The 13,820-nt window shown below is 48.7% G+C and overlaps 1 protein-coding gene across 2 annotated transcripts; it reads left to right on the plus strand.

Moving 5' to 3' along the window:
- The first annotated feature begins 5,507 nt into the window (after window positions 1-5,507).
- Window positions 5,508-13,758, plus strand: RNF186 (ring finger protein 186). 2 transcript variants are annotated; one of them, XM_068968100.1, is made up of 3 exons: window positions 5,508-5,602; window positions 11,109-11,310; window positions 11,423-13,758. In XM_068968100.1, the coding sequence occupies exon 3, from the start codon at window positions 12,833-12,835 to the stop codon at window positions 13,511-13,513; it is 681 nt and encodes a 226-aa protein (XP_068824201.1). In that variant the 5' UTR covers window positions 5,508-5,602; window positions 11,109-11,310; window positions 11,423-12,832; the 3' UTR covers window positions 13,514-13,758. The 2 variants fall into 2 exon arrangements, with proteins under 2 accessions (XP_068824201.1, XP_068824202.1); XM_068968101.1 differs by having other exon boundaries at window positions 11,109-13,758.
- Window positions 13,759-13,820: the final 62 nt, after the last annotated feature.

Genomic DNA, 13,820 nt, shown 5'->3' on the forward strand with positions numbered 1-13,820 from the left:
TCCTTATTTCCCTCACCACTGGCATTTTTCTTCATTTGTTGTCTCCAAGAACAAGGACTGTGTTTTTCTTATTCACTACTGTGTCCTTAATACTTAACCCATCGACTGCTTCATAGTTGGTGCTTCATATGTGTCTGCCGGACGAATGAATCCCTGGTGGTCCAGTGGCCAAGACTCCACACTCCCAAGGCAGGGAGCCTGGGTCCCCGGTCAGGGAACTAGATCCCGCATGGCACAACTAAGACCCGGCTCAGCCAAATAAATGTTTGTAAATATATGAAATTATCTTTTAAAAAGAGAGAGGCAGTAGAATGCAGAAACCCCTCCAAAACGAAAGGGATTTAGGATGAGGCGTGGACGAAGGGTCTGTAAGCAGCCATCAGGACCAGGAGTCCAGCTGCCACCTCCACGCCCAGCAGCATAAGGGCAGCGGGAGGGAAAACAGCCACAGCTCCAGAGGGCAACAGGGTCAGCAGCGTCCCGAGCAGGAGCCAAGGTCCTGTCCGAGTACACCAGTGATGGGATCTTCCGGGGAAAGAATCAGGATACAGGGATTTTTGCTGATCACCAGTTGTGAATTCCAGAGGGCTCAGCAGGAGGTGAGGAGGGGCAGAGAAGGGACAGATAAGGACATGATAGAGCCCGCTGGAGGTTATTGCACCCAAGATAAGGGGTGACCTGGAGTCTGCAGTCCCAGTGATTGTTGACAAACACCAGGATAAAGGGCCTCAGGCGATGAGTCCTGGGGCTCAAGACAGATGGCTGAGGCCAGATGGAAATGGTGGGGGGCGCGAAGGGGTGTTTGGGGCTCCCTCTTTATCTGAGGGGCCAGTGTTCCCTCTCATGCCCGGCTGTTGACGGAGGAATCTAAGTCAGAGTGGGCAGTGGGGAGAACCAGATTTCCTTGCTTGCATCCTGGCTGCCGCTCCACCTCTTTGTGACCTAGTTGTCTCACCCATAATGTAGAAATATTTATCTACAATGACTAATCTGTGCAAGCCTTCACAAATGGCAAACTCTCATGAGAGTGACGCAGTCCAGCTCATCTTTAGCCAGACCTCCTCGGGGCTTCTCAGTCACGTGAGCCAAGAAATGGCCTTTCTTTGTGGGCTATGCTAGCTTGAGTTGAGTTCTCTGATTCTTACGACCAAAAGATTTCTGGCACAGACTTTATTTCTGTAATAGGGAAGAACAAATCTGACTCCATAATGGATCTGTTTCTTTTGCTTTACAAGTTAATCACTAAAGGGATGTGGCCTAAAAGCCTAAATTATACATCAGGGCCCATCTTTGGGAACCCTGCCTCCCGTGTAATGAGTGTTAAGCTAAAATACATTTGTTCAGCTCACAGGAAGCATCCTGACCAGGCCCGCTTGTGAATGACTGCAGAAAGGAAGGATTGAACACACCTTCTCCAGAGTCTGACTTGAACCAGTAGATGTTTGACCTTACTCCCATACTGTTTTTTTTCTTTGCCACAACGCTCAGCATGCAGGATTTTAGTTTCCCAACCAGGGATGAAACCCATGTCCCCTACAGTGGAAGCTCAGAGTCAGCAGCGTCCCGAGCCAGAGCCAAGGTCCTGTCGGACCCCTGGACCACCAGGGAATTTCCCCTGTCCCTTCTTAATATAAAAGAGGCCTGAATTAGAACTCAGGGGAGATGGTTTTCTGGGACACCAGCCCACCATCTGGGTCTGCTGGCTTTCTGAATAAAGTCTCTCTTCCTTGTCCTTACAGTCTGTCTCTTAGCTTACTGGCCCGCCGTGCGGTGAGCAGCACCAGCTTGGGCTCAGTAACATTTTGATCTCCATTATGCGGATGAGGAAGCTTAGAATCAGAGAGGTTAAGGTGGGTGCTCGGAGGCACACAAAGATTTGAACACAAGTCCATCTGACCTGCCAGTCTGCTCAAAAAGAGCCAAACCACCCCAACTCAAAGCCCAAGCGCCCAGGATCTTTTATTATTTCTAATCAAGTGTCTTCCTCCCCAGGGGACTCTGCAAAGGCCAGGACTGGACATTTTGAGAGTGAAGGGGGACCGGTTTGGCAACTTCCCCACCTTGGGTGGATCACCCTGGAGAGCAGTTGAGTGAGTCACAGGCCACGCCTGAGAGGATTAATTTTCACATGGTCCAGTGGTCCGGATCCCAGGTCCACGCTTTCTGGAATGTGGCGCGCAGAGGACAAGAGGAGAGGTGTTCTGATGGGCACACGTCGTATCCAGGACGGCCCGAGCTGAAGGAGGCCGGAGCCCAGGGCTTTAGCCTCAAGAACGGGGCGCTAGTCACACTTTCCCTGCCACCCTCACCTCCCGCCCTCTACAGGCAGACCTTATTTACAGGCAGACCTTATTTACAGGCAGACCTTATTTACAGGCAGGCCTTATTTACAGGCAGGCCTTATTTACAGGCAGACCTTATTTACAGGCAGGCCTTATTTACAGGCAGGCCTTATTTACAGGCAGGCCTTATTTTACCGCGCTTCACTTTATTGTGCTTCGCTGATGGTTTGTTCCTTGAAAACTTGAAGGCTCCCGGCAGCCCTGTATCAAGCAAATCTACCGGCACTGTTTTTCCAACAGTATTATTTTTTAATTTGGTTATGTACATCTTTTTCTTTAGTCACGTACAGTTGTGAGAGCTGAACCATGATGAAGGCGGGGTGCTGAAGAATTGATGCCTTCCAACTGTGGTGCTGGAGAAGACTCCTGAGAGTCCCTTGGACAGCAGGGACATCCAACCAGTCAATCTTAAGGGAAATCAACCCTGAATACTTGTTGGAAGGACTGATGCTGATGCTGAAACTCCAGTATTTTGGTCATCTGATGCGAACAGCTGACCCAGCAAAAGTTCCTGATGCTGGGAAAGATTGAGGGCAGAAGGGGAAGAGGGCGTCAGAGGATCAGATGGCTGGATGGCATCACCACTGCAATGGACGTGAACTTGGGTAAACTCCAGGAGATGGTGAAGTACAGGGAGGCCCAGCATGCTGCAGTCTGTGGGGTCGCAAAGAGTCGGACGCGACTGGGCAACATTCATTACACGCTCGACGGACTGCAGTATAGCATAAATGTAACTTTTATATGTGCACAGTGAAGCCATAAAATCCTTATTGCCATATTTGTTTCAGGGCAGTTGTCATTTTAGAAATGTTTTGGAAAACATTCTGGAATCATTTCTAAGAAACGCATAGAAGTGAAATATAAATACAAAGAAGAAACATCAGACTTCAGGACTAGGGAAACCCTTAACTAGACTTAGGGGTTGAGAATGGGCTGCAGGACCACATCTCAAATGTTCCAGTCCAGAGTTGCTGTGGTTGAGCTGCCTGGTGGCCAAAGCAAAATGGGAAACTGCAGTTATGAGGTTCAGAATACTTGAGTCATGTGGACAGACACAGACTGCCTCAGAGGAAACAAAACTTTTCCCAGCACTTAGCTCAAAAAGAAAATTTTTATGCGTGTGTACAAATGACCCTGAATGGCATCATACATAGGTGTCCCTGGCCACATCCTTGACTGTACAGGCTGTAATGGGTTTCTTAAGCCTATTTCCTGGAGTATCTTTTGAAGAATACAACAAAACAGTTCCAAACACAACTGAATGAGAGCCTTTAGAAAGTAGAGTCAAACACAACTTTCTAATGACTTCGCTTGATCCAATAGCATTTCCTAAACTCTGTTCCTCAGAACCCCAGAGTGGTACTCAGTAATAAGTGTTCTTTTAGAGCGCCACAGAAAATAAATCGGAGATAAAATCAGGATTAAACAAAATCAAGCAAGTTTTTTAACTGCAGAATTTCTAGGAGTATTTAATACTCAAGTGTCCATGTGACTCTCTAATTTCAGGTGAAGAACGGATTGTTTTCCATATACATGGACCGCCCCCCACCCAACTTATCCCTAGTTTTTTTCAGAAGTGCCTTTTAGAGGCTCGCAGAGGGACTGCCCTGGTGGTCAAGTGCTTAAGAATCCGCCTTCCAATACAGGGGAGACAGGTTCGATCCCTAGTCAGGGAGCTAAGATCTCACATGCCACAGGGCAGCTAAGCCCATGCGCCACAGCTAGAGAAGCCCAAACAGCGAAATGAAGACCCAGAGAGTGAGGACGAGAACTTCCCACAACCTGCGAGATGCTCCGTCTTCACCAAGGGGGCCGGGGGTGCTCCCTGGGAGCCCAGGCCAGGGGCAAATGTGGGGTTCCCTGTGACTAGCTGCGTGGAATTGAGGGAGCAGCCAAGGGAATGTAGACTCAAAGACTCACCGGATGTGCCCCAGGAGGCAGTCAGAAGCAGGTCAAGGGAGGATTCCAATCAGGGGTTAATTAGAGCCAGCCAGAGAAATGGGGGAGGGTGGGACAGGAAAGGAAGTTCGGAGCTGGCAGTGAGAAATGGGTCTAGAGCCATTCCAAATTCAAAGAAAGTGTGATCTTAGGGGCTTGTTGTCTGATTTCCATAACCCCAGGCATAGATGCATTGGGATAATTCTGAGTCAGACAGAAGTGGTCTCATCTATTGCTCATTAGTTGATGGTTCCGAGCTTCAGGTCTTAAATCAGGTTCATAAACAACTCGGCATAAATCCAAGTTTGGGACCCGAACCAGCAGATGATCCTCGGCCAAAATGGCCGATTGAGGAGATATTGTGCATATTTGCAAGGTTGAAAAGGCCAGATATAAAAAGTGCGTGTCCCAGAATGCACACACTCTGAAAGTCACAGGACTGTCAGTATCAGCGGGGAATGGAGACAACCTGAATAGCCCACTTGTGGGAATTATCAACTAAAAACATCCTTAAAGTTTATTTTCTAATTTTAAAAAGTGTTTTGTTTTGTTTTGTTTTTACTTCACTTTGAAGCATGTGGAATCCTAATTCCCTGACCGGGGACTGAGCCTGTGGCCCTGCATTTGAAGCGCACAGTCTTAACCGCTGGACAGCCAGGGGAGTCCATAGACTATAATACTTAAATACAACAAGATACCATACAACCTTCATGAGGATGTGATGGTGCTAATTAGTCTGGGAAAAGATATATGTAAACTATTCATTAAAAATACAGATTACCAAAATATAATAGCAGAGTCCCATTTCATCCAGAAAAAAGATTTTTTTGTATAAGCATGCACAGAAAGAAGGCTAAAGGAAGATATCCAAAATGAAAACTGGTTCTCTGTGGGCTGAGAGACTGTGGGTTATTAATATCTTTTTCTTTACATTCATCAGTAATTTTTTTTTTATTAAGCATGGATCTGTTTTTACATAATTCTTTTTTAAATTCTTTAAATCCATCAGTATTCCTTTAGCTTTTTTTTCACAGTAAGAATGTATTTTTTTTTTACATAATTATTTTTTAAAAGCAAGCGGGGAAAGCACTCCGTGTTTCCGACCTCCGCAGTTGGTACCCGAAGCCCTCCCTGTCTCTCGCGTGACCCCTCCCTCTCCACCCTTATCTTCATTATCCTGTTTGCGTCATTTTGGTTCCAAATCCTGTTCCTCTAGATCCCCGACCCAACCACTCTCAGGCACACAGACACTTCGAGAAGGACGGAGGCACAGCCAGCCGCGTTCCGGGGAGCACAGAGGCGGGATATTCGGGACTAAGAAGGTGAGTGAAGAGACCAGCCCGCCTGGGGCTGAGGAGGGGAGCGGGGGTGACGGGGTGTTTTGCTGGAACACAGCTCTCTGGGGCCACCAGGGTTTGCGGTGAGAGTGGTTTGGCCAAGATCAAGATCAGAGGTCAGGCGAGGGCCAAGCCAGTTATCACTGACATCAGTGACTCATGATCTCACTGCCCTCTCATGCCTTTGCCAGTGAATCTGATACAAGATCGAAAGCTCACATCAGAAGTGTCTTTGTAGGGCACGGGTCTGTGGTTACCTGCATGGTGGGATTTCCAAGATGGTCTGTCAAGAGACCTGGCTCTGGTTTCTCCGACTCACAGCAGACTCTGAAACTGTAACCGCACTGAGGCTGTCCTGCTCAAACTCCTTACACCCCCCAGGGCTGTGTGAAGCACAGGATGGAAGAAACTGCATTACAAAGGGCAGAAAAAATGTTTTACTGAGAATTAATGAGTTCACATTTGCACAGAAATTTTAAAATTACATTTTATTTGCATATTTGAAAGGACTCAATTTTCTTTTTAAAAAATTCTTATTGGAGTACAGTTACTTTACAATGCTTTGTTAGTTTCTGCTATAACAGCGAAGTGAATCAGCCATCAGTTCAGTCATTCAGTAGTGTCTGACTCTTTGGGACTCCATGGACTGCAGCATGCCAGGCCTCCCCTGTCCATCACCAACTCCCAGAGTTTGCCCAAACTCATGTCCATCGAGTCGGTAATGGCAGTCATCTCATCTTCTGTCATCCCCTTCTCCTCCAGTCTTCAATCTTCCCAGGATCAGGATCTTTTCTAATGAGTCATTTCTTTGCATCAGGTGGCCAAAGTACTGGGGCTTCAGCTTCAGCATCAGTCCTTCCAGTGAATATCCAGGACTGATTTCCTTTAGGATGGACTGGTTTGATCTCTTTGCAGTCCAAAGGACTCTCAAGAGTCTTTTCCAACACCACAGTTCAAAAGCATCAATTCTTCAGTGCTCAGCTTTCTTTATGGTCCAACTCTCACATCCATACATGACTACTGGAAAAACCATAGCCTTGACTAGATGGACCTTTGTCAGCAAAGGTCTCTGCATTTTAATATGCTGTCTAGGCTCGTCATAGATTTTCTTCCAAGAAGCAAGCATTTTTAAATGTCATGGCTGCAGTCACCATCTGCAGTGATTGTGGAGCCCAAAAAAATAAAGTTTGTCACTGTTTCAGTTGTTTTCCCATCTATTTCCCATGAAGTGATGGGACCAGATGCCATGATCTTAGTTTTTGAATGTTGAGTTTTAAGCCAGCTTTTTCAATCTCTTTCACTTTCATCAAGAGGCTCTTTAGTTCCTCTTCTCTTTCTGCCATTATGGTGGTGTCCTCTGAAAATCTAAGGTTATTGATATTTCTCCTGGCAATCTTGCTTCCAGCTTGCGCTTCATCCAGCCCAGCATTTCGTATGATGTACTTTGTATATAAGTTAAATAAGCAGGGTGACAATATACAGCCTCGGTGTACTCCTTTCCCCATTTGGAACCAATCCATTGCTCCATGTCCAGTTCTAACTTGCTTCTTGACCAGCATACAGATTTCTCAGGAGGCTAAGGTGCTCTGGTATTCCTGTCTCTTAAAGAATTTTCCACAGTTTGTTGATATCCCCACAGTCAAAGGCTTTAGTGTAGTCAATGAAGCAAAAGGAATTCTCTTGCTTTTTCTATGATTGAACAGATGCTGGCAATTTGGTTTCTGATTCCTTTGCTTTTTCTAAATTGAGCTTGAATATCTGGAAGTTCTCTGTTTACATACTGCTGGAGCCTGGCTTGGAGAATTTTGAGCATTACTTTCCTAGCATGTGAGATGAGTGCAACTGTGCAGTAGTTTGAACATTCTTTGGCACTGCCTTTCTTTGGGATTGGAATGAAAACTGACCTATACTGCTGAGTTTTCCAAATTTGCTGGCATACTGAGTGCAGCACTTTCACAGCATCATCTTTCAGGATTTGAAATAGCTCAACTGGAATTCCATCACCTCCACTAGCTTTGTTCATAGTGATGCTTCCTAAGGCCCATTTGACTTTACAATCCAGGATGTCTGGTTCTAGGTGAGTGATCACACCATTGTGGTTGTCTGGGTCATGAAGATCTTTTTTGTATAGTTCTTCTGTGTATTCTTGCCACCTCTTCTTAATATCTTCTGCTTCTGTTAAGTCCATACCGTTTCTGCCCTTTATTGTGCCCATCTTTGCATGAAATGTTCCCTTGGTATCTGTAATTTCCTTGAAGAGATCTCTAGTCTTTCCATTCTACTGTTTTCCTCTATTTCTTTGCACTGATTACCTAGTAAGGCTTTCTTATCTCTCCTTGCTATTCTTTGGAACTAGGCTTTCAGATGGATAGATCTTTCCTTTCCTCCTTGGCCTTTCGCTACTTTTTTTTCTCAACTTTGTAAGGCCTCCTCAGACAGCCATTTTCCCTTTTTGCGTTTCTTTTTCTCGGGGATGGAATCAGCCATATATATGCGTATGTCCCCTTTTTTGGATTTCATTCCCATTTAAGTCACCACAGAGCACTGAGTGGGGCTCTCTGTGCTAGCCAGCATGGTCTCATTAGTTACCTGGTTACATATTGGTGGTGTTTAGTCGCTAAGTCGTATCCTACTCTTTGCAACTCCGTGGGCTATATCCCGCCGGGCTCCTCCGTCCATGGGATTTCCCAGGCAAGAATACTGGAGTGAGTTGCCATTTCCTTCTCCAGAGGATCTTCCCAACCCCGGGATCAAGCCCACGTCTCCTGCATTAGCAGGCAGATTCCTTATTGCTGCGCCACCAGGGAAGCCCATTTTGCACATAGTAGCGTGTATATGTCAATGCCAACCCCTCTCTTGGTATCCCCTCTTCAGGCGAGGCCGCAGGTCCTGCCCTCTTTCACTTCTCTTTAAGAAACACTGGCTGAGCAGACCTTCAGAATGCCTTATCTCTGCACCCCCATGTGAGATCAGTTACACTGAGGGCAGCTCCGTAGCAAGGTGTGTGGATTACGCAGTCGGCCCTGAGCAGGGTTTCATGGAGGCGGGGCTGTAAGTAATCTCCCCCAGGTTCCTACAGTGTTACCGTCTCCATTTTATCAAAATGAGAAACTGGGCTTCAGTGAAGTGGAGAAGACTTGTCAGAAGTCGTGCAGCTAGTGAATGACAGGAGCCGGATGCCTAACTATAAAACCAGTGTAAACGGTTAAGCCAAGGCACTTTTATGAACTTTCACTTTCTACTTTATATATTTCTATAATACTTGAGTTGTTATACTCAATATATGTTTTCTTCACAGTGGTTGCCCAACAACAGCAAAGGTTATTCTTTAGACACTGACCTCAAATTACTTCCCCTGGTCTGACTTCAACCTCACCCAGCTACCTTCCTGATTATTATTTGGCTTCCCAGGATTCTTGCTTGGAGAATTCCATGGACAGAGGAGCATGGCAGGCCACAGTCCACGGGGTCGCAAAGAGTCGGACAGAGTGAGCTACTATCACTCACTCAGAGCTGGCTGGGGCTTTCCAGGTGGCGCTCGTGGGACAGAATCTCTCTGCTTGCCAATGCAAGAGGCGTAAGAGAAGCAGGTTAGATCCCCGGGTCGGGAAGACCCCCTGGAGGAGGGCATGGCAACCCACGCCAGTATTCTTGCCTGGAGATCCCATGGACGCGGGAGCCTGGTGGCTACAGTCCATAGGGCCACACAGAGTTGGCCATACACAGGGCTGGCTAGCAGAGAAGGGGCGTCACCGGCCAAGCTGACTGAACTGTGCTGTCCACCTGATTTTCTATTTCTTATTATAAATAAATGCAGTTCAACAGATTTCTTTCTTCTCCTATCTCAACCCTCCCTAGGATCTAGCAAACAGAAAGGAGCTTTATATAATGCAGGTCAAAGCAGTGAAGAGACACAAGGTCTTTTTTGGCACAGTAACCCAAGGCCTTAGTTCTCTTGGCCATGTACACTTTGATTGTCCGTGTCAGAAAGAAATTAAAGGCTTCTTTCTTCATCTATTGTTATGTTACTCAAATGACTTACCCTTACAAGGGAGAAAAAAATCCAACTCAAGCTGACTTAAGAATAAAAATCCAGGTGGATTTTATCGGTTATTATAATAACTAAAAAAAAAAAAAAAATCCAAAGAGTTCTGACTTCAGGTATGGCTAGATCTAGGCATTCAGTGTCATCAGACCTTTTTCTGATTCTTTTCTCATTTTTCTTTTGCACCACATGGTGTGGTCCTGGCAACTAAGGGTTCTATCCTCTAGCTTGGAAAGAGAAACTTGTCAGTCATTCCAACAGAAGTCCCAGAACTGAATCTCGTTGCTTTGGCTTAGCTCACATTCTGAAGTCTGAACCGCTGCTTTTAGCCAGGAGGGTGCATATGCTGCTTGGCCTGCCCTGAATGACATCGCCTCCCCACTCCTGCAGAGGGGCGAGTCACACAGAATCAGAGTGGAGAGCAGCAGTTACCCCCCAAAAAAGGCCACCCAGAAGGAGAAGTGGATGTTGGGCCTGGGGAGGGGCATGCTGGATCTGAGCCATCCTTCAGCTTGATCTGGGGGAGAGGAGAGGAGAGAGAAATGACTGTCACGTCGAAGGTGAAGGAGAAGAGATGTGATGCCAGGGGGTAGAGAGTGGAGACGTGGATTTCAGAGACAGAGGGCCCCGGGGGAGCCTGAGGCAGGAGAGCAGGGCCTGCCCCTTGGGGTGGGGACAGCGCTGAGTCAGAGGAGCTGGACCCTGTGGACCTCAGCAGGCGGCAGGAGCAGCGGGCCAGGTTCATGCTTCCGGATTCAGCATGGCTTCGGGGAGATTACTTTGAGGAAGTGGATCATGTCACCCTGCTCTCTGCTACTCAGGGCAAAGCAGCAGAATCACATTTTTTTTCCCTAGCTTTTAACTTTTTTGTTATAGTTGGTTTATAATGTCTTGTTAGTTTCTGATGTATAGCAAAGTGATACAGTTATACATATATATAATTTTTTTCTTTTTCATATTCTTTCCCATATGGGAATCATGGCAGGGGGTGGGGGAGAGGTTGAGAGTTTTTGTTGTTTGCTTTTGAACTGTGGTGCTGGAGAAGACTTTTGCGAGTCCCTTGGAGACAAGGAGATCAAACCAGTCAATCCTAAAAGCCATCAACCCTGAATAGTCTTTAGAAGGACTGATGCTAAAGCTGAAGCTCCAATACTTTGGCCACCTGATGCAAAGAGATGACTCATTGGAAAAGACCCTGATGTTGGGAATGGTTGAAGGCAAAAGGAGAAGAGGGAAGCAGAGAATGAGATGGTTAGATAGTATCACTGACTCAATGGACATGAGTTTGAGCAAACTCTGGGAGACAGTGAAGGACAAGAGAGCCTGGCATGCTGCAGTCCATGGGGTCACAAAGAGTCAGACACAACTTAGTAACAACAACAACAACAACAACTTGCTTGTTTTTACCGCACTGAGCGGCATGTGGTATCTTCGTTCCCCAACCAGGGATTCAAACAGCAGCCCCTGCATTGGGAGAATGGAGTCTTAACCACTGGACCACCAGGGAAGTCCCAGGAATCACGATTTCTTAGCCACCATGCAGTGTGTATCTGCCAGTCCCACATGCGTCCTGTTAACTGGAGTCAGCTGCCTGAAGGCCAATCACCTCCACACCAGCAGACGAGACTGAGTTCCTGGACCCAAGAAGGTGGGAACCCAACCTTGCATGCTGGTAGCTCCCCAGGGTCCTGGCCCCACGGAAGGCCCCTTGGCGGGCGGCCAGCAGGTTTGCCCTGACCACACCCCGCCTTTGCTTTCAGGCCTCCGCAGCACCGTCCTTCCAGGGCTGTGCCGAGATGCGGGGCGATCACAGGTGAGGACTCTGTCACGAGGCTCAGCTCCAAGGAGGCCCAAATAAACAGCAGCTGTTCGTGTTACTCCTGGGTCTGCCATGTGTCTGGCACACAACAAACACACCTATTGTTAGGTCTGTGACGTGCACAGCTCAGGAATCAGGAATGGTTAACACAACTACTGTGGCTGTAAAGGAACAGATGGCCGTGACAGGTGATAAATACCAATGAGCTGTTGGAGTTTTACTGGGTTTGGCTGGGCTTTCTCCCCCTGACACTCAGAATACTTTTCCCATCACTTCTCTCTTCTTCACAAGGCGGCCTGCTTGCAAATGGGCTCAAAGTGCAAACTTTTTCCCATTGATCCTGACATCCAAAACCTTTCATGGAGATCCACTCATGGCAACATTTTTCAAATCGGGGTCCCCGCAATCCACCTGGGTTAGAATCATGATGACATTTACAAATGGGGCAAATTCTGAGATTTCCATCTGGACCTTGCTGAATCTCTGGGTCTAGGGCCCTGGAAACGTGTTTTGAAAGGTTCCTGGGAGGACCTCCCTGGTGGTCTAAGAATCTGCCTTCCACTGCAGCAGACTCAGGTTCAATACCCAGTTGGCGAAGTAAGATCCTACATGTGGCGCAACTAAACCCAAGCACTGCAACTAGAGAGAAAACCCACACACCGCAGCCAAGACCTGATGCCGTTTAGTCACTAACTTGTGGGTCCGACTCTTTTGTGACCCCGTGGACTGTAGCCCACCAGACTCCTCTGTCCATGGGATTCTCTAGGCAAGAATACTGGAGTGGGTTGCCATTTCCTCTCCAGGGGATCTTCCTGACCCAGGGATCAAACCCACGTCTCCTGCATGACAGGGAGATTCTTTACTGCTGAGCCACCAGGGAAGTCCAAGACCTGACTTTGCCCTAAATAAATGTTTTTTTTAAAAAAGAGATTCCTGGGATGGGGTGGTGGTGGTGGTGATTCTAATATATCCTGAAGCTCACAAGCGGTAGTCCCAAGGGCAGTCATGACGCACAGGCCCCAACAGGAAAATCCTGATTCCGGCACTGGCCCTCCCTGCCCCCATGGCCCTTCTATCAGGCAATTCAAAGTCTCCAGGCGGAGAGTTACTGATTAACCCTAGGTTTCAAGGAAAGAAGTAATAATAACTGAAGGGACAACGTGAGCCAAGAAACAAGCTGAGCAGCCCTGGGAGAGTGGTGGCAGACGCTCAAGACTGGAAGGAGGAGAAGGAGACTAGAGCCAGCCAGCCTGCGGCCAGACAGCCTTTGGGTCCCAGCAACACCCACCGATTTCTGCCTGTCGATGCCCAGGCCGTGAGCTGCCACGTCCTGGGGGCTCCGGTGCCCAGAATGGCCTGCCCCGAGATCCCGCAGCAGTCCCAGCCGGTCTGCCAAAAAGCCACCCCCTCTGACCCCGCAGGCTGCGCTGGAGGTCCTGGCGGCCCCACCGAGGGCGACCTGGAGTGCCTGGTGTGCCGGGAGCCCTACAGCGGCATCCGGCCGCCCAAGTTGCTGGGCTGCCAGCACGCCTTCTGCACCGTCTGCCTGAAGCTGCTGCTGTGCGTGCAGGGCGACGCCTGGTCCATCCCCTGCCCTCTGTGCCGCAAGGTCACGACCGTCCCCGGGGGCCTCGTCTGCACCCTGCGCGACCAGGAGAACGTGCTGGCGCGGCTAGCCCGGCCGGGCCTGGAGGTGCCGCTCCGTCCTCAGGGGTTGGAGACCCCTGTCGCCCTGCCGGTAGGGCAGCCCAGCGCGGCCGGAGAGGAGGAGCAGGACGCGGTGAGCGCCAACCGCGCGGCGGCCCGGCGCCTGGCCGCGCACCTGCTCCTCCTGGTCCTGCTCATCGTCCTCATCCTGCCCTTCATCTACCCCGGCGTCATCCGGTGGGTGCTCAGCTTCCTCGTCACCCTGGCTCTGCTGCTGGCTCTGCTTTTCTGCTCTCACCCCGGCCAGCAGGGCGGCTGCGGGCCCACCCCCAGGACTCTCTTCTGCAGAGAGCAGAAACCCAGCGAGATCGCCTCCATCGCCTGAGCGAGCTTTCACTGGGCGGAGTCGGGGGTCCCTTCCGCCTCTGCGGCCCGCTTACCGTCACAGTGAACCCAGGAAGCGGTTATGCAGCGGACCGGCTCCCTTGGGAGAGTAAATGCCCGCTGGACTTGCCAGCCAAAGCCAGAACGGCTGTCTTGGGCCAAGAACTGTGCTTTTGGACAAGAGACTTACGCCTGCCGCGGGTACAGCATAATAAAGTCTTTGGAGCTGGGGAAGGAACGTTCCTTTTAGTCCAATGCCCCTGACTTTTCTTTCTGTACCTGGATGAGAATATTGGAAATATTAATGG

This window comes from Capricornis sumatraensis, chromosome 3 (assembly GCF_032405125.1).
Source record: "Capricornis sumatraensis isolate serow.1 chromosome 3, serow.2, whole genome shotgun sequence".
Classification (NCBI taxonomy): Eukaryota; Metazoa; Chordata; class Mammalia; order Artiodactyla; family Bovidae; genus Capricornis; species Capricornis sumatraensis.